The 24,952-nt window shown below is 48.4% G+C and overlaps 1 protein-coding gene across 2 annotated transcripts in view; it reads left to right on the top strand.

Annotated features, from left to right (window-relative positions):
• The window catches only part of LOC116942725 (uncharacterized), a 109,192-nt gene that overhangs the window by 69,379 nt on the left and 14,861 nt on the right, over positions 1–24,952 (top strand). For both annotated transcript variants that reach the window (XM_032955011.2, XM_032955010.2), the window contains exons 33-52: positions 746–829; positions 1,125–1,238; positions 1,903–2,001; positions 2,210–2,335; positions 5,128–5,219; positions 5,809–5,935; positions 8,221–8,404; positions 9,946–10,103; positions 10,657–10,823; positions 12,402–12,540; positions 13,396–13,589; positions 14,183–14,345; positions 14,809–14,892; positions 17,195–17,302; positions 17,780–17,878; positions 19,295–19,420; positions 20,089–20,180; positions 20,846–20,972; positions 22,149–22,335; positions 24,074–24,231. In XM_032955011.2, the coding sequence (XP_032810902.1) occupies positions 746–829; positions 1,125–1,238; positions 1,903–2,001; positions 2,210–2,335; positions 5,128–5,219; positions 5,809–5,935; positions 8,221–8,404; positions 9,946–10,103; positions 10,657–10,823; positions 12,402–12,540; positions 13,396–13,589; positions 14,183–14,345; positions 14,809–14,892; positions 17,195–17,302; positions 17,780–17,878; positions 19,295–19,420; positions 20,089–20,180; positions 20,846–20,972; positions 22,149–22,335; positions 24,074–24,231 (2,628 nt within the window). The remainder of the gene's footprint in view (positions 1–745; positions 830–1,124; positions 1,239–1,902; positions 2,002–2,209; positions 2,336–5,127; positions 5,220–5,808; positions 5,936–8,220; positions 8,405–9,945; positions 10,104–10,656; positions 10,824–12,401; positions 12,541–13,395; positions 13,590–14,182; positions 14,346–14,808; positions 14,893–17,194; positions 17,303–17,779; positions 17,879–19,294; positions 19,421–20,088; positions 20,181–20,845; positions 20,973–22,148; positions 22,336–24,073; positions 24,232–24,952) is intronic.

Here is a 24,952-nt window from a genome sequence, read left to right as displayed (position 1 = left end):
CGCTTTTCCCCAAGTTATTTTTTGACCTTGCTCTTTTTCCCACTGTTGTCTAATGCTACTGAGACATCACGTGTTCTGTAAACAAATGTGTTCCAATAAGGGGTTCACCGTACTGTATATAAACCTAAGTGTGATAAGGTTTGTCTATCTCTAAATAACACTGTTTTATTCTGCTACACAGTTATGCATTCATGTTTAGTCTGGTACTGTTTTATAGAGGCTTCATAAAGTTAAAATTGCGACACTGCAAATATAATAATTTCGTTTTTATACAATGATGTTTTGCAGTGACAGCACCCCCCATCATTTAGTGAGAAAGCTATTACCAATTACATCTGATAAACCATTAGCGTTTGTGTTTAGCAAGCTTGACTGCTGATGATACTTGCTTAAAGCAATGCTGCAGGGTAACCTAAAACTACAACTCCAATGTATTCCGGTGGAACACACGGAATCCACTTGGCATCCACTCGGCATCCACTCGGCGATCCCTGATGCCATGGAATGTCTCACATTTAAAAATAACATTTTGCCTGTTGCTTTTTTTCAAATGCCTTACAAAAAAAGAAGAACATAATGGCAATAAGCTGATCGACTAAAACAATATTATGTTTACGTCTATGTCCAGCACGGAGGTCTGTATCACTTGTAAAACACAGCTAATATATATCTTGTGCACAGATGCAAAAATGAAGGGAATTTTTTTTTTACATATACGTGTGTACGTGATTTGTGTGGGTTGCAGAGTCTGGCCAATGAAGTTCAGCGTAAACAAGGGTCGATGGATGAGTGCCAGAAGTACTGCGATCAGTGCTGCTCGTCTGTCAAGGTGAGACTGCGCTCCTCTCTCCACCGTCTCTGTGTGACTACGTCATCATTTGTAGCTTCGCTGCATGGGTTTTTTTTTGTGCCCATGCTGTCACAGCTCTCTGATGTGCTTTCGGATCGTGTCGCGTGTTGTTCCGCACGATGAACTGACCGCTGGGATGTCGATTCATTGCTTAGAAGAAACTCCCAGCACGCGGGGCGAAACGTCGGACACCGTCCCAAACGGCACGCGGTACCGACCCCGCAGTCGCATCGGAGAGAGATGAATAACCTGCAAATGTCTGCTGTAACTTCAGGATTTTGAGGTTGCACTGAAGACCTACAAAGCCTTGGTTGGGCAACATCACCCAGCTGGGATGAAGAAGGCGCAACCTCACAGTGCCCAGAAGTCCGATGCCATCTTGCAGGAGGTACGTCTTGAAGTTTTACACGGGCGCGAACAGCGACTTGAAGCATCCTCCCTCATCTCCGTATCTTGAAGGGGCAAGGTGCCAAGTTTCACCACACGTGAATTTAACATAAATGTAACAACAAAATGCCCAAAAGGAAAATATATGTTTCAGGCAATGGCCCTTCTTCATAAGAGAGGGATTCTGAGAGGTGAAAGGAGCTCTCTATTGCTTATGAAGAAGAGCCGTTGCTCCAAAATGTTGGCGATAATGTGTTTTCCTTGTAGCGTAGTGTTATTGGCAAACGTTTGAATGTGCTATTTGTGTTATTTAATCACTGGCAATGCAGCATCACATTTTTAAAAATGTATCTTATAAGGAATAAATTACGATTCATGAATGGTTTACAAGTGTTGTACTTTTCTTCTAAAGTGATATTGGAAATTGCCCATTACGTTTCACCATGTATATTAAAATACCACGTTTTCGCATGCATTCCATACATCTTTTCGCAAATCTGCTCGTTGAGATTGTTGACTTGTAAGAAACGTCTGTTTACTAAGCAATTTATACATATTCAAATAACCTCACTGCTACGGTCAGTCGCGTCAAAACGCACCGCAGGTCTAGAGCACTCCTTTCTGTCCGTAAGAACACACCGGCGATGTTTCAATGCTGTCCGCAGTACATGGACCTGCGGTCACGCTACAACGCCCTGAGCGCCACCGTGAACCAGCTTCTGCGGCTCCTCACCGACTCTCAGAAGAGGAGCAAGGGCGACGAGGTGAGGACCTCCCCACCAACGCACGGGAGGCATCCATCGACGGTGTCGATTTGAAACGCATTCACTGCGACTCGCGAAACGCCTTCCCCGCGCGATCACCGTCGCGTTGTCGTGGGCGGGCGGCAAGCGGCGGCGGGTTCGGCGAAGCCCATCGATCGTTCGCTAACGCCGAGCCGCCTGCGTCCGCGTTGTCGGCCGCGGCGTGCAGTTCGCGCGGGAGGCAAGGGAGATCGAGCAGGCCCTGCAGTCCACCGACGAGACGCTCACCCGCAAGTATGGCAGCGACTCCTCCGCCGGCCAGAACCGCGTGGAGGCCCTCCTGCAAGGCCTGGACGTAAGGGCCACCACCCACCCTCCCCCCCATGGCGATGAATCCATCCGACGCTCCTTGCAAACGACGGGGAAAAGCCCATCAAAAGTGGGGGAAATTAATGCTTGTTGGAAACGGGTAAAGAGTAACGGCAATCACATGTGTGCTCGCAAACACCGCACCTCCGATTCGCACGGTTAGCTACGTGTGGTGCAAAAGGAGTTCCACATGCAAACGGCTATGGCTATTGAGGGTGTTGCTACTGCCAGCTGTTATGCAACTGCAAGAGCTCTGCACATGCAATGTGGTGGTCACATGACGTGCGTGTGAGGCACAGTGGTAGTCGTGACTTCCTGTTGCCTGCGAGCACACCTTTGCGTGCTGTTATTGCTCTCCTTCGCTCGCTGGAAGTGGGGAAGCAAGTCCGTATTAATGCTCATACGAGCGTTGCTATGTCAGTGGTACTGTATACAGTGAGGGAAAAAGTATTTGATCCCCTGCTGATTTTGTACGTTTGCCCACTGACAAAGAAATGATCAGTCTATAATTTTAATGGTAGGTTTATTTGAACAATGAGAGACAGAATAACAACAACAAAATTAGTAAAAACGCATGTCAAAAATGTTATAAATTGATTTGCATTTTAATGAGGAAAATAGATATTTTTGACCCCTCTGCAAAAACATAACTTAGTACTTGGTGGCAAAACCCTTGTTGGCAATCACAGAGGTCAGACGTTTCTTGTAGTTCGCCACCAGGTTTGCACATATCTCAGGAGGGATTTTGTCCCACTCCTCTTTGCAGATCTTCTCCAAGTCATTAAGGTTTCGAGGCTGACGTTTGGCAACTCGAACCTTCAGTTCCCTCCACAGATATTCTATGGGATTAAGGTCTGGAGACTGGCTAGGCCACTCCAGTTCCTTAATGTGCTTCTTCTGGAGCCACTCCTCTGTTGCCTTGGCCGTGTATTGTCATGCTGGAATACCCATCCACGACCCATTTTCAATGCCCTGGCTGAGGGAAGGAGGTTCTCACCCAAGATTTGACGATACATGGCCCCGTCTATCGTCCCTTTGATGCGGTGAAGTTGTCCTGTCCCCTTAGCAGAAAAACACCCCCAAAGCATAATGTTTCCACCTCCATGTTTGACGGTGGGGATGGTGTTCTTGGGGTCATAGTGAGCATTCCTCCTCCTCCAAACACGGCGAGTTGCGTTGATGCCAAAGAGCTCCATTTTGGTCTCATCTGACCACAACACTTTCACCCAGTTGTCCTCTGAATCATTCAGATGTTCATTGGCAAACTTCAGACGGGCATGTATATGTGCTTTCTTGAGCAGGGGGACCTTGTGGGCGCTGCAGGATTTCAGTCCTTCACGGCATAGTGTTACCAATTGTTTTCTTGGTGACTATGGTCCCAGCTGCCTTGAGATCATTGACAAGATCCTCCCGTATAGTTCTGGGCCGATTCCTCACCGTTCTCATGATCACTGCAACTCCACAAGGTGAGATCTTGCATGGAGCCCCAAGCCGAGGGAGATTGACAGTTCTTTTATGTTTCTTCCATTTGCGAATAATCGCACCAACTGTTGTCACCTTCTCACCAAGCTGCTTGGCATTGGTCTTGTAGCCCATTCCAGCCTTGTGTAGGTCTACAATCTTGTCCCTGACATCCTTGGAGAGCTCTTTTGTCTTGGCCATGGTGGAGAGTTTGGAATCTGATTGATTGATTGCTTCTGTGGACAGGTGTCTTTTATACAGGTAAGCTGAGATTAGGAGCACTCCCTTTAAGAGTGTGCTCCTAATCTCAGCTCGTTACCTGTATAAAAGACACCTGAGAGCCAGAAATCTTTCTGATTGAGAGGGGGTCAAATACTTATTTCCCTCATTAAAATGCAAATCAATTTATAACATTTTTGACATTCGTTTTTCTGGATTTTATTGTTATTCTGTCTCTCACTGTTCAAATAAACCTACCATTAAAATTATAGACTGATAATTTCTTTGTCAGTGGGCAAACGTACAAAATCAGCAGGGGATCAAATGCTTTTTTCCCTCACTGTATATGTATAAAACTGGTAATAGTATTTCATGTGAAGAAGAATATAGCGGCACCGGGGGAGAACAGAACTGCTTGTAACTGTCTTGAGTGGCGTATTATGATGCAACTGACAAAAAAAACGGGAAGGCTTTCACAGAAGAGCTTCCACCAAGAGAGAGGATGATTCTGGGAGCCCCGGGACCGATGGCAACCCCGCGGTGTTCTGCGCCACAAATCGCTGCTTGTCATGGGACAGATTTTGTCCGTTTCCAAATAATTTAATAAAATAGAATTTTACTACGAGCTATGGACAATTTTCCATGCAAATAAATTATCCTGAAATAATTTGGTTCGCAGCTTTGTTTTCTTTTAGGATTTTAGAAAATGTATATTTCAATTTATTTCTTGACAAGGTTACATATTGTGCCCAATAGCTCGTCCGTTTTTTTTCTCTTTTGGGGCTACAAGGGATACACGTATAATCTTAAAATAAAAATGACCATTGACTAGAATATATATGTTTTTTGAGGAAAAATAAAATTAAAATGAACTAAAAACATGCATTAAAGATTAGAAGCTCTTGTCCAGCAGCAGGACATCAGGGATCGGTCCACCCGCCAATCAACGACGCCTGCTCGAGGCCGTGATTGACGGGCGTCCACTCGTTCCGCCACTCGCCCACGGGTGATACAGTATATAAAAACAAACGCGTGGGCGCCCGCGCCGGCCACGCTCAGCAACTACTGAAGGCGTCAGTTTGAAATGTGTGATCGCAGGACATACAGCATAAGATGATGGAATACAATATCCGCATCGGACAGCTGAGCGCGCGCACCAAGACACCGGAGCAGTCTGAGACGGCGCGGGGGTGAGTGCACAGAAAGCGCACGCACGCGCACGCACGCATGCGCGATCCCGCCGGCGGTTGCGTTAGCATTGCGTCGACGGTCGATTGCTCTTGTGCCATGGTGGCGAGATGTTAACTACCGTTTCAGTGGTTCACGCACTGCACTATCAATCTGGCTACCTGAGTTCGATTCACAGTCATGGCTGACAGCGGTAACGAGTGATATCTGCACGTATGTACGTTGAACTTTTTTCGCACCGTATGTAGCCAACCGTGCTAATCGGAGGTGCGGGGGAAGGACAACAAATTAAACACAAAAAAACTGAACCGGTACTGGCCTTTTCCTCGACACCAACCCACACTAACCAGCAGAATGACGCATAGCTAAACAACCCCCTTGATCAACCAAGTCTTCATCCTGAAGTCTATTGACAAAAGGACCGCACGTATCGTACGCCTACTTTGGTCCCGTAACTCCGTAACCGTGGAATTTCCCGTGCCCGTGAGATTTGCGAGGCAGTTGCGCCGGCGACCAGATAAGTTCGCAGCTAAGGCATCCACCAATCTCATGTCCCCCCCCCTTCCCTAATTTTGCCCCCATTGGCTGCAGGATTCAGCAGCTGTACGACAGAGTTGCGGCGGCTTACGAGAAGCGCTTGGCGGCACTGCAGGGCCTCCTCGCCTGGCACCAGCTCTTGGCAAACACCAAGAACATTCGCTCGTGGACCACCGAGTCGGTACGTCGAGCGAGCTAGGAGCCAGGTGTCGGGGTGGGGGGTGGAGGGAAGAGGCAACGCTGTGAATGGTCCCGGACGGAGCCGGTTCCACCGGAAAGCAATTACAAGTGTAGTGTTGTAAGGACGAGCAGACTTCTTTAGGAGGCACACTCTGTTTATTGTATTATTTCCTTATACAACGCTTAACCACACACAGAGGGATATTCGATCCCCTCACCCGATACCCTAGGGAGGTACAGCCTCCGGACCTGGCGGGACTCACACGTCTACCGCTAACCTCCTTGATACCTAAGGAGGCACACAGCCTCCGGACCTGGCGGGACTCACATGTCTACCGCTATCCTAGTCCTCCGGCTAGGACCTAGGGGAGGCTATCTGACCCACCGCTGGCCCGGTGGGTCCTGACCACTGGGTATGCCGAGCCTTAGCCCTTAGAAGGGCTGGAAGGCTGGTCCAGGGTCCTAGCTAGGCTTCAGCCCAGTCTTCTATCTTCGTGCAGGGAGAGAACTCCCCGAGGTCCGTTGGGTCACCCGTCTTATACCCCTTCGTGGCCAGGTAGAACCAATCATACATTCTCACGTGGAACCGTCTGATTGGTTCGCACCAAACCCTGGCCACGATCTGTTTCACCTCGACTGACCCCAACCGTTGTACCCAGGGGTAATGCTGCACTGCCCTGGTGGCAATGCAGGTTATGCAACAGCGCGTAGTTAACACCTCTACACAAGTACAAATGGGCGCAGTTGTCTAGTGGCGTAGTGACTTGGTGACTTCATTGTCGGCTCAAGGGGTGTGGCAAGTGGTCAGGTGGGGCCCCAATAGTTAATTGGTCTCACACAGTTGCACCAAGGTTATTAGATATCGCGCCTCCTCTTGCCTAATCACATCGTTACGCTGACGGCCTCCAAGATTTAACGCTCCAGGGATGCTCCAATTTGAATTTTTCTTTAGTTTTTTGACACTGTTGTTGAAAACAAATCTCACGGTGGTTGTCAAGAGGGCACCCAACCCGTAGCTTTGGCCACCAGGGGGGGCCCAGGCACCCCCTACCCCCGCACTCGTAACACGCTCCTGCAAGTGTGGCATTGCGCAACGTCACGACGGAGTCTGTCAATGGGATGCTGCTTGTGTGGTGTGATGGTTGGCACGCTGGACTCGCAACCCAGAGGTTGCAGGTTGAATCTCCCAGCGCCGCAGTTGAAACAATGGGCAAGTTTTGTAATTCCTACAAATTCCGTCAACCGGCAGTACGATTAGGTTCACCGCGATTAGTCAATTGGCAGGCCGCTCGTGGTGGAGTATAGTGTGGGTGCTTCCGAGATGTTTGGCCAGCTTGGAAAAGTAGGCCAAATACTGTCTGAAAAGGGCTCTCTCTAAAGCCTCCCATCTATTGGAGGCCCTTCCACCAGCATTGGCATGAACAAGAAAATTCAGGGCTGCACCTTTACCGTGTCCAGTATCTGATCTTATTGTAATTTATATCACGCCGTTGACTGATGCCCAGACCAAGGGGCTTTACAGAGAATGAACAACGGTACAGATGAATGTAACGGTGAAGATGTGAATAAAATAGACGAGAGGAACATGTGATGCGTGAATTATGTAAAATAAACATTGGCAAGAGTAAATAATGATGATGATGAATGAATTGGGTGGATGGGAAATGAGTGGTAGCCATAGGGCAATATTATGAAGAGGGAGCAGGAATGGTCGTGGTTAGAAGGGGGAGATCAGAATGAGAATATTTATTAATACTGGAGGAATCTGATTCGCTACAAAGCTCCTCTTTCACAGATGTCCGATAGGAGTGGGTAAGAACGTTACAACAAACAGTACAACTAATTGACAGTAGTGCAAAGTACGACAAAGGTAAACACATCACCCAAGCACAAACAAATACAACACTAAACCACCTCCCATCCTACCAGGCAAAGGCCACTGAGGTATTAACTTATTTTTTCAGAAGCGACGTGGGCCACAAATTATAGCTCAACAAAGTGGCCCATCATTTGGACATTTACAGCACCAGAATAATATAAATAATCTCAATGGATGTTTGGCCAGAGATGAGTGGTTAGAAGTGGTTAGTAGTGGTTAGAAGGGGGAGTGTTTAGAAGGGAGAAAAGTGAGTTTTGAGAGAGGAGCAGAAACTAGTGAGCTAATGGCGGAGGGGGCAGCTTGTTGCGGTGAAGGAGGGCGAGGAGAGAGAGCAAGAACGTGATGGGGAAATAGAAGGAGGAGGAAGCATGCTGACCGCCGTGTGCGTCGCGTTCACCCGCGTGCAGTTCAAAGCGATTCCGCGAGCGGAGAGCAAGGCGACGGTCGAAAGCCTTGAGGAGCACTACCGCGACTTCCTCAAGGTGGCGCAGGGCTGCCCGGCGCTGGGCCGCACCGAGCGAGGCCGCGCCGAGTCCGAGGTGGAGGAGTGCCGCAAGCACTACCGCAGCCTGCTGGAGAGCGTCGACAAGGGTGGGCGTCCCCCCCCTCGCCCCCCCCTCTCCCCGCCCCCTCCACAAGCCCCTCTCCACAAGCCCCACCCCCTCACAAGCCCCCCCCATATGCCCCCCCTCCATATGCCCCCCCTACAAGTCCCCCCTTCACAAGCCCCCCACTCCCCTCTCCACAAGCCCCATCTCCCCACAAGCCCCACCTCCCCACAGGCCCCACCCCCCCACAAGCCCCCCCCTACAAGCCCCCCCCCCCACAAGCCCCCCCCCACAAGCCCCCCCCCCCATAAGCCCCCCCTCTCCACAAGCCCCCCCTCCACATGCGCCGCTCCAATCCGCTCCGCTCCAGTCCATACGAATGGCACTCGACAACGCTGAGCTCAGGATCCGACTGCAGGAGGAGGAATCCAATGAGCTGTTTAAGGCTCTTTTTTTATTTAGATGTTCCATAGGGGTGGGCCAAAAGTTATAACAAACAATAGGAAGAAAAAAAAACGATAGCAGTGCAAAATAGAGAAAAGGTCAATAAAGATAATAATGCATATGAGTACATTAATTCCTGCCGATTTTTCAACACTAAACGCAAGCGTGGCAGCAAAAACAACAACAAAATTGTCCCAGACCACACCAAGGCAACACGCAGTCCCTCAATAAAACTGCACATTAACATTGAACCGTCGATACTTCACGGGTAAAGCACTGCACAAGGGGGTGCTCTCTGTGCTCATGGGTTGTGATCTACAGGAGAATTCGGTGCTTTTCAACACCTGCAGATTTTATCCACAGCCAACATATGCCACTGTTATTTCAATAAAGCTTTATTCATTTTGTTATCACGTTGCCTTAATCGCGAGCGGCAGCGACACGGTGAGCCATGCACCAACTCGGAAATAAATCCCCATTAGAATTGCACCTGTTACAGCCTTTAGTCAATGCGCTGCCGAATCAGAGCCTCCCCATACCGAGGCAAATCGTGAGGGGGTCGTCCACCCGTCACCACGTTGGTTAGTATGGGTCGGTCGAGGGTCGAGGAGAAACGCAAAGCGTCGCGTAAGTTGCACGAATTGTGATTCATTCTGACACGCGGCGACGCGCCTGTCGTGACTGTCGAGGATCGATTTTAACCGACGAGTCATCGAAGCGTCGTCGCGCTCCTCCTCCCCCTCCTCCGCCACTGGGACAGCACTGCCCTTCCTCACCACTGCCCACCTCTCCCCCCGGCCGCCAACTCGCATCACCTTAACCCCGCGCGGTGGACGAGGAAGAGTAGCAAAACTACACTATTACCCATCGATATTAGCAAGCCACTGGAGCCTTGAATTTTTAAATCTATATTGAAAACGAATTTCTTTAAAACTGCTTTTTGTGTTTAGTTTGTTGTCATTTCCCCGCACCTCCAATTAGCACAGTTGGCTACTTATGGTGTGAAATAAGTTCAATATACAGTACATAAATACATACCTCCCGTCGTGCTAACCCTGTACGTTGGAGGAGGAGAGAGAAGAGCAGAACTACACTCTGACCCATCCTGTCCTCTGCGTCTCCATCGCCCTGCGGCTGCAGCCTCCCAGGTGGAGACCCTGAGCCAGACGTGCGTCAACGAGTGCCAGAGCGTCTCGCAGCGCCTCGACAGCTATGAGGAGCGCATTGTGGAGAAGGTGAACACCATGCTGGAGCAGAACCCCCCGCAGGAGAGTGCCAAGCGCATTTCCGAACTGCAGGTGAGCAATTTCAGAGGTGGAACCAAACACAACTTATGAACTGAACTATTTCCTATTTCACCAGGTGAGGCCCACCGAGCTACGTAGCTCTTTTTCCAGAAGCGGCCTGGCCACAAATGATAGCTCAACGAAGTGGCTCATTGTGTGGAAATGTATTGCAGCCAAATACTCTAAATGCATGTAGGCTATGTTGTCATATTAATTATTAAATGTGTAAAGCGTACAACCTGGAGAAAAATCCACGTGATCACGAGGAGAACAACTCCAAATAGAGAGGCACCAGGATCAGGATCGAACCCATGACCTCCTGTGTACCAGGCGACATAGTTAACAGCTTGCCACACATACAATCCTTTGTTAATCCACTGCTGAATGAGGGCCTGCCCATGCCATGCAGGTCACAGTAAGGGGGGGGGGTAGGGATTGGTTTGCCTGTCCCACTTCACCACGCTGGTCAGCATCGGTTGGTGAAGGCGGGGAGCATGGACACGTACTCCCAGCAGAGGCGATCGCGACGACACTGACCTGGGTGCGTTGGTGGGGCCGTGTCCAGAGAGTGCACCAGGAGGTGGACGGTGCTCGCAATGACTTCCAGAGGGTGAAGGAGAAGGTCACCCTCATGCTGATTCCGTCGGCCCCTCCGGCGATCACCGCTCACTTGCAGCGCACGGCCCAGCGTCTGGACCAAGTCTACAGCCTCTCCACCATGGCGACACAAGAGTGAGTAACCGTGGTAACGCGAGCCAGCGCGGCACTTTCCCTTTGCTTACGTTTTTTTTTGTGTGTTTGGTAAGCGCGCAAGCCCGGTACAGCGCGCCGGTGGTTTCAGGATAAGGAGAGAGACAAAAAACGCAGGGCGGGAGGAATTACGGTGCTTCAGAATCATACGTAGGTGGCGGGGTGGAAGGCTCGACACCCCAACTTGTAGGGATCTTCTGTCGGGTGGGGGTGAGTGAGGGCTTTTATATACAGGGTGCTTCAAAAAATGTTTTAACACTTATATGGGACTATCGTTTTTAATGGAAAAAGAACGGATAATACATTGCAACATGATAAGAAATGTAATATTAATAGCTTCAAAAAGTCAGAGTCTCCATTTGTTCGCCATCATTGCCAGCGCGTGCCTGGAATCTTCTCCAGGTGGTCTCCAGAGCCCGGAGGCAGCAGCACGTTTCTTGTGGTATTGTTGCAAATTCTCGGAAGTGTTAAACTGTTTTTGAAACACCCTGTATATGAGGGGGTGGTTAGAGGGGACGGGGAAGAAGTAAGTTAACCAACATTTTATTGTAAAAGGCGTCGTTTACTTAACATGTGTGGTAGGAGGAGCGGTCCGCCTCGAGCTCTTCTCTCGGCCATGATGCCACCGTTTTTTTTCTTACAATCTATTTTAAGATGGTGCTTGGTAGCAATTTATATTTCACAATGGGTTAAATCTTCTGTGAAGTGTAGCGATTTGACGATCCCAACCCAGCCACCGGAAACGGCACAAAAGAAAAACACGATGCAAATTTCTTCCGTTTGTTCCTTGTATTTGACTCGTTGCGTCTGTGATGGATAAACATTAGAAATAGATCTGAGAATTTGCTTGCCCTGTACAGAGAATGAAGAAGAGCAGCCATCTACAATGGCATTTTCTTTGTGACTCACTGATGACTGAAGACATTTCCCATGAGGACCTTTCTTAGCCATATGACTCCCAACAACAAAACTGATATGCAGTTGATGATAACAAAAATGTACTTGTACATGGTTTGACTGACATTTTCCAACATTAGTTTGTCCTAAGAAGTTTTTCTTTACCAGTATAGATATTGATGGGAAGCTGTCAGGGCAAAAACTTTACACATATGTGAACAGTACTTTCTACTCTGCTATTTTGTCTTCAAGTTTTGGGCAACTCTTCGATCATAATCAGAATCTGTATTTATACTGTAGGATTCCGTTGGGGCTATGAAGCTCGTTTTCACAATCCAAATCAATTTGACCATTTACCAGTCGGGTGATTCCCGAACGTCATATGGAATATCATATCTTTATAGACGGACGGACGAGGCTAATGCGTAAACACTTTGTTAAAAGCTTATGGAAAGCTCGCGGAAATATAAGACACATTTATATGTACGCGATCTAACCCAAAAATACCTATATTATGGATGATATTGGTCGCGAAAACCTACGTGTTAAACAAATGGAAAGCGTGAAAGAGAATTGACGTCAACGTTCACAATTTGTGCGTGGAGTATTGAACGAAAGTGGCTTCTTTGGGGACTCGCATTGCCTCTGGTCTTGTCCACTCAGACTGAAGGCCATGGATGGCCTGGTGCAGAGCACCATCGCGGCCGAGCCAGTGGTGCGTGGAATCGAGGCCAAGTTGGTGGAGGAAGAAACCTCTCCGGCGGACGTGCGCGGCATTGAAGACTACAGAAATATGCTCAAGGTGAGGCGCTGGGCGTTCGCGTCAACTTTGTGCTGGGCCCCCACCCCCCCCCCCCCCCCCCGAGTACAAGGGATGAAACGGGAACTCCTGTCCACCTTCCCCCCCACCACCTCCCACCCCCACTCTTCGTAGCCCGGGGGGCCCGTGGCCCTCTGGTCCAGTGGGCCATGATGTAGTTCCACTACTTGCACGCTCAGTCGCTAGACACCACTTGTTGATAGGTCCACTTATATTTTGGCTAATGCCACCCAAATGTTATATTTTATGACATGTTACCAGAATCTGAAGCAACATCTATATTTGTAGTGGAGAAATCCGATGAGCTATGAAGCTCTTTTTGTCACAGATGTCCAGTGGTTCACAGATGTCCAGTGGTTCACGTATGTCCATAAGATCTAGTCCAGTAGTTCACAGGTGTTATATCTTAGCTAATTCCATCAAATACTTTTTTTGTCTCGTGTTAAATGATGGGATTTCAATTGTACAAAGAAAGGCAACTTGCCATTGAACGTGCTATTAACGTACAATAATGGAGATATATATATACACCAACATAAAGATGACGAATCCTAACGAGGCTTCGAGCCACCTGTGCTTTGCCTTTTTATTGTAGACTAGTTTATAAAGATGAACCCTTGTCCATAGGGACGGGCTGATTGCAGCTGGCTATACAAATGGTCGTTGTCGCTCATAGATACACATGTATGTTGAACTACAATATACATAGCCAACCGTGCTAATCGGAGGTGTGGGGGAAAGACAACATCTCTAGCCGACGAATTGTAAATATTTTCAAAACGTGGTCACGCCGGTGCCTGAGGTTGCGTTTTTGTTTTTGTTTCCCCCCCTGGGCAGCAACTGCGAGCTGAGGTCAACCAGAAGCAGGAGGTGTTCTCCGACCTTGACAGGCAGCTGGTCCAGGCCCGGGCAGCCAACGATCAGCTGACCAAGACGCACAGCCGCAGGGACCCCAACCTGGAGGGCTGGCGCTCGCGGTCCTCGGACCTGGCCGAGCGTTGGCGCGCCGTCCGCGAGCAGATCGACGCCAGGTGACATTCCGCGCCCGCATGCCCCGTCAGCACAATTCTCCCGCGCTGGAGAATTTTTTTTGTTCACAGAGGGTCGTGGTTCAAATTTGGGGGGTCCACGGGGGAGGGCGCGGGTGGGGTGGGGAGGCCCACATCCTGATTAATGCTGCCATCTGCTGCACACAGTGGAGGTTTAAAGAAAGCCCCTGGTGGCGTTTGCAAGAGCAGGCCACTATGTGTGGCCATCGGAGCAATGATCGCTGTGAAAACTTGATGGGACTCATTTCTATAGAACTCATTTTTATGTTTAGTTTGTTGTCCCCCCCCCCCCGCACCTTCGATTAGCACGGTTGGCTACGACGGTGCGAAAGAAGTTCAACATACTTACGTATATTTCACAATAGATATGTTTTTTTTCAATTAATAATCGTAAAATTAGTCACGACAGCCTCCTTGTTTTAATGTAGTTCAGTTCAGTTCCTGAAGAAGCTGCCAATGCTCGGGATGAAACGTCGGACATCACCGTGCCCAACAGCACATCGCAACCATGGCGCTACAAGCACCGCGTCTGATCCGCTCGGCACCGTGTGCTGTACTCATGCGTTCTCTCACAGGAACCAGAACCTTGACAGCCTCGGCCGGATGCTGAAGTCCTACAAGGACTCCCACGCGGCGCTCAACCCGTGGCTGGGGCAGGCGATGGAGAGGCAGGAGCAGATCGAGAGCATGCCCCAGCAGGATGCGCGTGCCATCACCGAGCAGATCGGCCTGCAGAGGGTGAGGGAAAGCTCGAAGCAGCAAATTTGTACCACCCACACCACCCCCTCCCCACATTCTTACCCCCCACACCACCCCCTCCCCACATTCATACCCCCCACACCACCCCCTCCCCACATTCTTGCCCCCCACACCACCCCTCCCCACATTCTTACCCCCCACACCACCCCCTCCCCACATTCTTACCCCCCACACCACCCCCCTCCCCAAATTCGTACCCCCCACACCACCCCCTCCCCACAAGGCTTTTTGCGGTCAACTTTCCTTGTTGGTGGTGGAAACCGCCTGATGATCTTCCGTCACAGGTCACAGTATAGCAAACCTCACTGCAGCGAATCGCGTGCACCAAGCAGGGCTCGCTCTCTCAGAATCATTCTCTCGGATTCCTGCCCTCAACATATCTGTATTTTAACGGGAACATGATGCCATTCTTCTCCCTGTTTTATTCCATTTACGGCGGCAGAAACTTGCGGAGGAGGTTGAACTGAACGACTGCAAAGTCAACGAGTGCCAGAGGTACTCGGAAGATTTCGCATCCGGAGTGAAGGTAAACGCATTAACAAGCGCAGCGCTGGTGACGGATGCCGTCCGTGGAGTAATGGTCACCACCCTCGACTTGCGAGGCCGAGGTCAACCGGTTCCCATCTCCTGGTGCGGCTGTTCAAACAGTGGTGCACGTTTCTTAAATACCCGCCACCCCTGTCCACACGGAAGTATAAGTGGGTCCACCACACTGTTAATACTTATTACAACCAATTGTTTTTATTTCATCAGGTAAGGCTCACTGAGCTATTAGCTCTTTTTTCAGAAGCGACCTGGCCACAAATGATATCTCAACGAGGTGGCTTACGACTTGGAATTGGTAGCAAGCAAATCGTGCATACAGTAAAACCTTGGATTGCGAGTAACTTGGTCTTCGAGTGTTTTGCAAGACGAGCAAAAATTTCAAATAAATATTAATTTGATAAACGAGCGAGGTCTTGCAATACGAGTAGTAATACGTATACGCTTTGTCTGCCGAGCGTCACGTGATCACAACTGATATACGAGTGCTTTGATATGCGAGTGCTTTGGATTTCAAACGCGTTTCCGGAACGAATTATGCTCACAATCCAAGGTTTTTCTGTATTTCTAAATATGGAGGGGAAACCAGAGAGCCTGGATAAAAATCCATGCGACCACGGAGAGAACATGCAAACTCCAAATATACAAGCGTCAGGGTCGGGATTGAACCGATGACCTCCTGTATACCAAGCGAGGTTGTTAACATCTCGGCACTGTGGCGCCACACTAAGGCGACCGGCAGGTCGTGAGTGGCGGGGCTAAGATGTGAGTGCTGCCACCTCTTCTTCCAATACGTCTGGCCGGTGTGGAAGAGTCGGCTAAATAATATCTCTGGGAACTCTCTAGAGCTCTATCTAGCGGGGGAGGCCCTTTTGCCAGCAGTGGCGTAGGCAAGCAATTGCAGGGCTGCACCATTTACAGCACTGGGACTCAGCACTTCCTTTACATACCTAATGAGGCGTGGATCATTGTAATGCACACCAATGGAAAGCAATTAAGTTGAACGATTAAGACAATTGTTTTTTTATCTTAACATTTACACATCTCACACTTGGGTCATTCTGCTTTTGGCGCAGTGCGAGAGATAATTTGTTCAGTCTGGGGAAGAAAAAAAAATCCTAAATCTAACTTTAGAACAAAGATATGTGATGTCCGCCTGCCTTTGTTGACTTACATTTCCCCCAGGACACACGTGGAGAGGAACTGAAATGAAATGACGCTGTGAAATATGCATGCAGAGTTAACGTGCAAAAGTTCCGTAATTGCTGGAATAGATCATTAAACAACTTTGCAATTGGAAATGTTGCTCACTTTGTGATGTGTGCAATTTTACAATTCACAATTTAATGGCCTGTTTATTAATACACAATGCGATATAGATTTCTATTTTATGATTCAGGCCATCCACAAAGACAGCATGAAGTGTGGACTGACATTCAATTTAGCAGAAACACATGTTATAGGGCAATTTGAATGTATGACTTACACTGAGCTGTACAAATATTCAGTCCATAATGTGTGATTCATTTTATTCGTAGAAATTATTTATAACCACACGAGAGCCCATTGAGAGTAGCCACATCATTTTCTAGAGAGGACCACATAGCGATACATCAAACGTGATAAAGGATCAATAATACAGAACCCTGTATGATATGAGAATGTTAACCATTGAAAATAATTACACTTTTAAAGAGTCCCTTAGATTTTACTCAAATACAGGTTGTGTTCATTTTAAAATGCAAGTATAAGGCATAGTTCAAAACTCAAAACACAATATAAAGGATTTAATGCTAAATGTAGTTCAGCTGTGAATTTGTCTGTGTAATGAATGCGCTTTATTGTTTTGGTGCCAATTCTTCATTTGTTTATTCATTTTAGATGTTGCTTATAGTGGCTATATATGGGATTTGGTCCCTTATATGTAATTAATGTACAGCGTTATAGGATGCTTTTAGCATGAATGGTGCTATATCAAATGACAGTAGTATTATTAACACAGGTGTTATAGGCTGCAGCTAGGCAGGATCCATTGTCATCAACAGAGGGGGGCACAGCAAAATTCATGGTCCCGCAATTTCTATGCTCACATGTCTGTGCCCCCAGCCTTCACTAACTCACACCGACCAGCGTGATGAGCTCAAGTTACCCCTACGACCCGCACAACATCACGGAGGCCCTCATCCAGCAGTAGATTGACGAAACAGCCGTACGCGCACACGTTCAAAAGAACGTCTCTCAACGTATCGTGACCGAATGGCGCGTATACATTCGTTTCTCTGCAGGACTACGAGGTGCTGCTCATGACTTTCCGAGGTCAGGTGGAGAAGTACCACAGGCTTCCGCAGAGGAAGGGCATTCACCACTCTGCGTCGGACATCGTCACCAACGAGGTGAGCTGGTCCCGTGCGTTTACACGAAGATTTTTCCCCCTCCTCCGGGGCTGTGACATGTTTATCTTCCCATAATTAAGGTTTTTTTCGAGGGTTAGATCGCGTTACAATAATTGTGTCGTTATATTCGCCACTACCCGAAACAGCCAATTAGTAAGGTTTGTCAAGTGAACAATACATGCCAATTACTATTTCAGCACACTGGTGTGTTGGAGAGTAAATCCACAACATTTACAATTTGAGTATGACGTTTCTAAGACCGAAACAGGAAGACTTCTACACAATAATGGAAAATCGCCTGATGAAGCTGGTTGTAATCACCAGGTAAGGCCCACTGAGCTATTAGTTCCTTATCAGAAGCGGCCTGGCCACAAACAATAGTTCAACGAAGTGGCTTATCACGTGACCCTCCCCACCCCCCACACCCCCCCCCCCCACTCCTCCCCGTCGACGTTGTCAACCCCATCGCGCGCGCAGTACGTGGATCTGCGCACACGCTACTCCACGCTGCTCACCATGATGCGCCACTTCCTGCGCTTCATCACCACCAACATGAGCCGCCAGAAGGACGACGAGGTGAGCGTGGCGAGCGGCGGTGGCTGTGCTACAGCCGTGCCGCCGGTCCGTACGCGGGCGCGCCGCTGCCTCTTGAGCGACGCGATCTCACAAACCACGGAGCTCCACAGGGGAAAGTCGATCCTCAACGCCCGTCAACCCGTACGGTTTACCCCGTATTCTTGTACGGGGGAAATAGAGTTTTCAGGTCCATACGGCGTACAGCCGTTTCAATACGAGCAAACATTGTTTTGTCTATTTGTTTGTGTTTCTCCCTTGTGAGGTGACTTTGTAGGATGAACGTTGAGATTTATAAGGGCACACGGTGATCCAATGAGGTATAAATTGGTTTGTAATAAGGTAGGCACTGATAAGGGGTTAACGGGTATGATTATCTCAGTGTATGTTTCCTTAAATGAGATTATTCTGACCCCCCTCCCCCTCAACTGCTATTCAAGTCCATTATTCTCAAGATCCTCCTCTTCTCCTCTGCCTATGACCGACTGTCTCTCTCCGTTTCTCTACGGCGTATTAAGACGTGGTTACATTTACCAGCTATGTGAAGGCAAATTGTTTTGTTGTGATTCCAGTAAACAAAAATTAGGGGGGGGCGGTTAGGTTAGATGCTTTACATTCTTTGCCTTTGTCTCTAAATACGATTCACAATTTTTTACAGATACCTTTTAAAGAAAAGTTCGGGAAAAAATATGTTTGGTATACCACTGCTTGATATTTCTAACAGCAATTTCAAGCAGTGGTATACCAAACATTTTTTTCCGAACTTTTCTATTTCCCTTTTTTCTACTGCCCCCGTACAGCACATCCTCGACAATCTTCTTTTATTTTCTTCTATTTTTTTCCGTTTATATTGCACACACACAATGACCCATCTACACAACAAAAGACGGATTAACTCAGCTCCACACTCCACTAAAGTCCCCTACATGGCCCCTCCCACACCCCCCCCCTCAACCCGTATTTAAGCTCGAGGTTCCCAGAACCTCACCACTTGGTTCAGTGATTTTGCTGTGACTGGTCCCACCTGAAGACGGAAGCTTGCTTTGCCTCCGAAACGTCGTGTTTTAATTGTTTCTTTCATTTTATTTCAATTTATTTTAATTTGTTTTACCTACGTGACTTTACCGAATAGAACCAAGGAGTATGAATCCTTGCAGTCACGAAAGCTTCAAATCTAGAACTGCTTTCCACGTTCAGTAAGTTGGATGTCGTTGGCGTTAAACACGATTAATCTATTTTATGGGTTTCATTTTGTAAACGCCACCTTTTTTGCCTGTATTTTCCCTCAATGTACACTTGAAAAAGACACACGTGTTATCTCAGTGGCCTCTTGCCTGTGCTTTAAATGCCGGATATCGTGTGAATCGGCTGGTCACTGTACGAGTATGCTGGTGGGGGTGTGTTGCATTGTCATTTCAGTTCGCTAAGGAGGCAGGCAAGCTTGAGATTACTTTGAAGATCCTGCAGGAGTCCATCAAGGAGAAGTATTCTGTGGACAAGTCGAGCAGTTTCTCTCGCGTAGAGACTATGACTGAGGACGCTGAGGTATCGTCGCATTAATGATAACAATTATTATTATTATTTAAACCTGTAACGTTCCACACAGTATCAGCTCAAGCTCGCAGAGAGAGAACCTCTCAAGAGGAGCAAGGAACCACAGACGAGTGGGGAAGGCGGCCACATGATGAGCTGGTGTCAACAATTACCCAAGCTCTGCGCTCCTCCGTGTATTAAGGTGTTATTGGTCAATTCATGTGGGATGGAACTAGATTAACCAGAGAAAATCCACACGTGCGAGGGGGGAATACTCTGTCCCATACAGACAGAAAAGGTGGAATCCACCTTTTTGCTGTACCGCCGTCTCTTGGCGAGCCAGGGTATGGCACCTCGATTCCCAGCGGTAGGGAAGTTGCATAACACAGTACTATCTACCAACCCTCGCTTCTACGGTCCTGGATTACAGGCCACGTCCATAGCCACCACTAATATGCATCGCTCACATTAACATGCACACAGATAAAGATGCAAAGCCGTATAGGCTGCCAGGTTGTGTGCTGTTAGTAACAAACTATGATGGCCAAGACAACGTGTAATATCAACTTTGGTAACTTGTGTCTCACCAGTGCTGAATGTTCTTTGATGTGTAGTCTTTAACTGTATTCTTCTTACCTGTGCGCTGCATTAACCTCACTCTGAATCTTGTTGTTTCTCAGTCGGAGAAGGCAAAGTTTACCGAGTACAAGGCGAAAGTCTCCAACCTGTCTGGAAAGGCTAAAACTCAATCTGATGCTGAAACTGCTAAGAGGCAAGGATGTTGCTTTCTCTCCTCTACATTTCAAAGCGCTGTAATGATAATGTGTGTTAGAACGGAGATCCTCCAGTGAAGTTATGGTTCCTTGTACCTGATTGGCACTGGGAGTAATTCGTCAAACAAACACTGATCAGCGTCGTGTTAACATTGTAGTAATCGCATGCTTACGGATGTTAATCAAATATTGTCTATGTTTAAAATCGAAATGTTTTCTTCACAATGCACACAATTACCCTGTTAACAAAAATTCTAAACCGAAGTTGAATAATTTGACAACACTAAATCGAAATATATATGTATGGACCACACACATTATGCGGATCCTGCTGAGTTATGTGACCATACCTCACCACGCTGGTGAGTGTGGGTTGGCGGAAACATTGAGCATACAGTAGGCATGGGAGCGTATACATACACATTGAACTTTGCTGCACTGGCTTTTGCTACCGACCAGATTGTCCCGCAGCAGCCTATAGCAACCTGTCGTAAACGGCGGTCACCCATCAGAACACTGTCCCGGCTCAACGCTGCTTAGCTTCACGAGATCTGACGAAACCGGGCGCCTTTGCATGGTGATTTGACCGAACGTAAATACCCAGCGGTAAACTGCCCACGCGGTTTCTTTGCGCCGGTTTTTAAAAAGTTGGCCGTGCACGCAGGCTGGAGCAGCTTTATGCGGAGGTGTGGACACTGTGGAACGCGCTGCAGGGCAACCTGCAGAGCGTGGCGGCCTGGCAGCGCCTGCGCCAAGACACAGACACCATCAAGTCTTGGACGACGGATTCGGTGAGGCTCAATGTCACGCTCTGTTTCTATGCTCTCGTTCGCAACTACTGCTTTATGTAACATGAAAAAAGTAAAACTTGGAAAATTTGCCTAATGGAGTCTTAATCTGGCTCCATACGCCCTCGTGCATACATTCTTAACCATAAAATCCTACAGGTACCTAAGTTTGGCCATGTGAACCTCAAGTATTACGACCGAATAAGAGCCCTCAATTTAATTGATTTGCCTTTCGTAAAGGCAATCCTTAAAGGAAATCCTTCGCACCTCTGATTAGCACGGTTGGCTATGTACGGTGCGAAAGAAGTTCAACGTACATACATACAACATAATTTGACAAACATACCTGTGTAAGACCATCTCAGCGAGGCTTTCCTTGATGGATTCATGCCAATATTACACGTCTTGCTCACTGTGCACTCTCGTATATATAGTAGCCATTTATAGGCAAAAGAATACAGGAAGATTCTGCGCCTGGACTTGAAGAGGGAAAGGGAGTCGACAGAATTTCATGACTGGAGGGAGTTCTAGACAATGGGGGCAGCATAGGAGAATGATTGACCTCCAGCTATGCGAACCCCAGTGGAATTAGAATGAGATTGCCACTGCCTAGGTGTTCGCGGGCTTGCTGTTTAGCTCTCCGTTGTGTTTCCAGGCTGTTCGGCACGATCTCCATAGCTTTGCTTGACTTGATGAGTGAATCCTTTAGGAACTGAGCTGAAACTTTCGTCAGCTCGAGCTGAAGCTCCCGGCATTTTGAGCGAAATGTCAGGCATTCTGAACAACCAGAATAATGTTTTTTTTGTTTAGGTCGCATAAATATAAACATGCCGTTAAACCTACCACCACCAGACACAGCCAATCAGTTCTGGGTTTTCTCTCCAACACACCGGTGTGCTGAAGCAGTAATTAATTGGCACCTTTTGTTTACATGACAAACCTTACTAATTGGCTGTGTCGGGTGGTGGCGGGTTCTAACCCAAACAAAAAAAACCTTTATTATGGATAATATTGATTGCGAAAGCCTGAACAACAGCGCGGTCCAAGTGGAAAACACATCGGAGAGCTGTAGGCCACGAATCTTCACACCGACAGGTTCTATTGACTGGGCAGTCATCCTTCTGCCACTCGCTCACGGCCAACCTCGCCAACGCGTGTGCGATACATGCCCTCTGTAAGGTGAAATTGGCGCCACGCACGGAGACGGAAAGTGGCCTGGAGCGCATGGAGACTCATTTCAGGGAGCTGAACCGCTTCAAGGCGCAGGCCGGATCTTCCATCAACGCGGCCGACCACGCGCAGAGCGAGAGAGACGTCACGGCCTGCCGCAAGTATTACAAGGAGCTGCTGGAGAGAATCACCAAAGGTACCGGGGGGGTATCTTTAAGCGCCGTGTGCTCGCGAGTGTTCGGCGCCATGGGGGCGAGATGTTAATGACCTCGTCTGGTATACAAGAGGGCGTGAGTTTGATCCCGGCCCTGACGCCTGCTGTATAATTGTGGTTTGCAAGTTCTCCCTATGGGCGTGTGGATTTTTCTCCGGGTCCTTCGGTTTTTCCCTCCACATTTATAATCAGCATGCGTGTGGAATATTTGGCTGCAATAAATTCCCACGTGACGATAAGCCACTTTATTGAGTTATCATTTGTGGCCAAGGTCGCTTCTGAAAAACAGCTATATAGCTCAGTGGGCCTTACCTGGTAAAATAAAAAATAGTTTCGTTTTTAGTTCCGTTTCTGTCGGATGTTGGCTTTCATTGTTGGCACTGTCTGGGCTGCCGACTGTGCCCGCCAAGTGTTCCACCACGACTCCTCGGCTGCTGTTGTGGACTTAGGGACGTGTGTCAAGTATCTCAGGACGACTCGCCTGTTAACGCTCGCATCTCCTATTTTGTCACTGTGATGACGGACCAATCGCCGGCCCGGCCCGGGTTCTCGTTGGTGAATTTTTTTTCTCGAGAGAGAGCCATATTAGCTTCCGAGCGATTGACCCGAATGGGGATAATGTACACGACTCGCTCAGCTAGGGTGCGCGTCCGTTCCACTCTGCTTGTGGAATTCCGGCGCTTTATTCGCCCTTTGTCCTGAAGGGTGTCACGTAGCCCCTTTGCGTCCCCGTGGGCAAGAACTCAGAACGTCATGCGCTGGACGCCATCATCTCCTGAAGGGCCGCAAGCCTTTTAATAATGTACTTTTGCACCTAAGGAGGGAGGGATTCTTGCTTAAACAGGTGAACTTTTAGTGTTTGAGGTGAGCCCTGCTGCCACTGGACTGCATGGCCGCTTGGTGTGATGGGAAATCGATGGATGGAAGAACAAAGGCCTCCCTCACGTTGGAGCTTCTCCGCGCCCCGTTGAGACGCGCCGAGTGTGAAAATGTATTCGCCGAGAGTCTGGCCGGGCGGCATTACAAGCGCCTCTGACAGAGAGATGGGGGGCAGCGGGCGGGGGGGGGGATGATGGTGGGGGGGGATTGTTTTTGTCATGAATAGACACAGAGAGGGCCAACGGTGTAAAACATGACGAGCTCTCCGCCGTGAACAGAGATTGAAGCGAGGCATTGCGTGTGTAGCTGGGGTGGTTGCGTGTGTGGGGATGACCGTGCGGTTCATGCGACCACACGGGAGGGTTGTGAAATCCTATAATGTTTATTTTCAGTCAAATGTTATGGCTCTGTACGTGCGTATGTACGTATATTCAACTTATTTCACACCGTACATACCGCGCTAATCAGAGGTGCGAAAGCATGAGCGGTGCATGCAAAATGCTCCAAAATATCAAACGAATGATCAAGAAACATTAACATTCTAGATAACAGAGGGTTTCATGAGGTCACTTTTATAAAAGCCTTGAGATTCATAGGTGTTACAGCTGAGATGGTTTGTTAACTTTAGTAGCGCTTCCTTCCCACCCTATATATGTGTTCCATTCGTAGCATTACCCTCTAGAGCGCCCTTAGTGGAGGTCCTTCTGCCAGAAGTGGCACGAGCCAGAATATGCAGTGCTGCTCCGTAATATTTTCCGTATGTCTCTTTCTCTGCTGCCCAATCCCCACCCAACCTACCCACCCACCCACACCCACCCACACACCCACCCACGCACTTCAGAGAGCCAGCAGGAGAACGCGATGGCCGGACTGCATTCCCAGTTGCAGACGTTCACTCCGCGCGTCGAGGATCTGGAGCGGGAGATCACCCTCATTCTGCGCACGCTGCTGGAGCGTGACCACGTGCAGGACAACAGCAAACGCATTGGACAGCAGCAGGTCACCCCCCCACCAACCCCTCCCCTGCACGATGCGGAATCTCGGTGTCCGTCGACCATCCCTCCGATGGTCACAGCTTTTTTTTTGTACGTGGGAGAAGAAGTCCTGCATTTATTTATATTTGTAATTATATAAATTGTCGTCATCATCATCATCATGATGATTATGACCGTGGCCGTCATCAGCCATGATACAGCCGCCTGCTGGATGAAGGTCTCCTCAAAGCTGCCGTTATCTCTCACGCTGGAGCGATGCGACGATCAATCTGGCGATGCCTGGTAGATCCTCATCTATCTTTGCAATCCTTGGAAATTTATATCCTTAAACCTTTCCCATTCCAATGACGTACTTGTAGGATGATGCACATGTCCAATGACGTACTCGTACGTCATCGTTTTTTCTTCTGATTCCATTCGATGACGTACGTATACGGAATCAGAAGAAAAACTAAAATAAAATAACATTTTTGGTACGAAGGTTCCCACAAGGCCATGCAGGAGTACGTGTGGCACAGTTTGGCGTCAGCTATTATCGAGTGCGGTCAAGTCGCTACAGTTCTCTGCATTGAGTACAATGTCTTTCAAACAACGGCGCTATGCCTCTCTAAATAAAATTAACGTAAACCGCTTGAGCGTTCCACGATGCAGCAGTGACCGGGACCCCACACCCTGCAACTTTTAGACGTCTCGGAACGGGAATGGGTTAATTTGCCCGATAACAG

This window comes from Petromyzon marinus, chromosome 15 (assembly GCF_048934315.1).
Source record: "Petromyzon marinus isolate PM22_M1 ecotype Great Lakes invasive population chromosome 15, UKy_Petmar_22M1.pri1.0, whole genome shotgun sequence".
Lineage (NCBI taxonomy): Eukaryota > Metazoa > Chordata > Hyperoartia > Petromyzontiformes > Petromyzontidae > Petromyzon > Petromyzon marinus.
The sequence above is the reverse complement of the archived record's forward strand: the minus strand, read 5'-3'. Positions and strand labels throughout refer to the sequence as shown.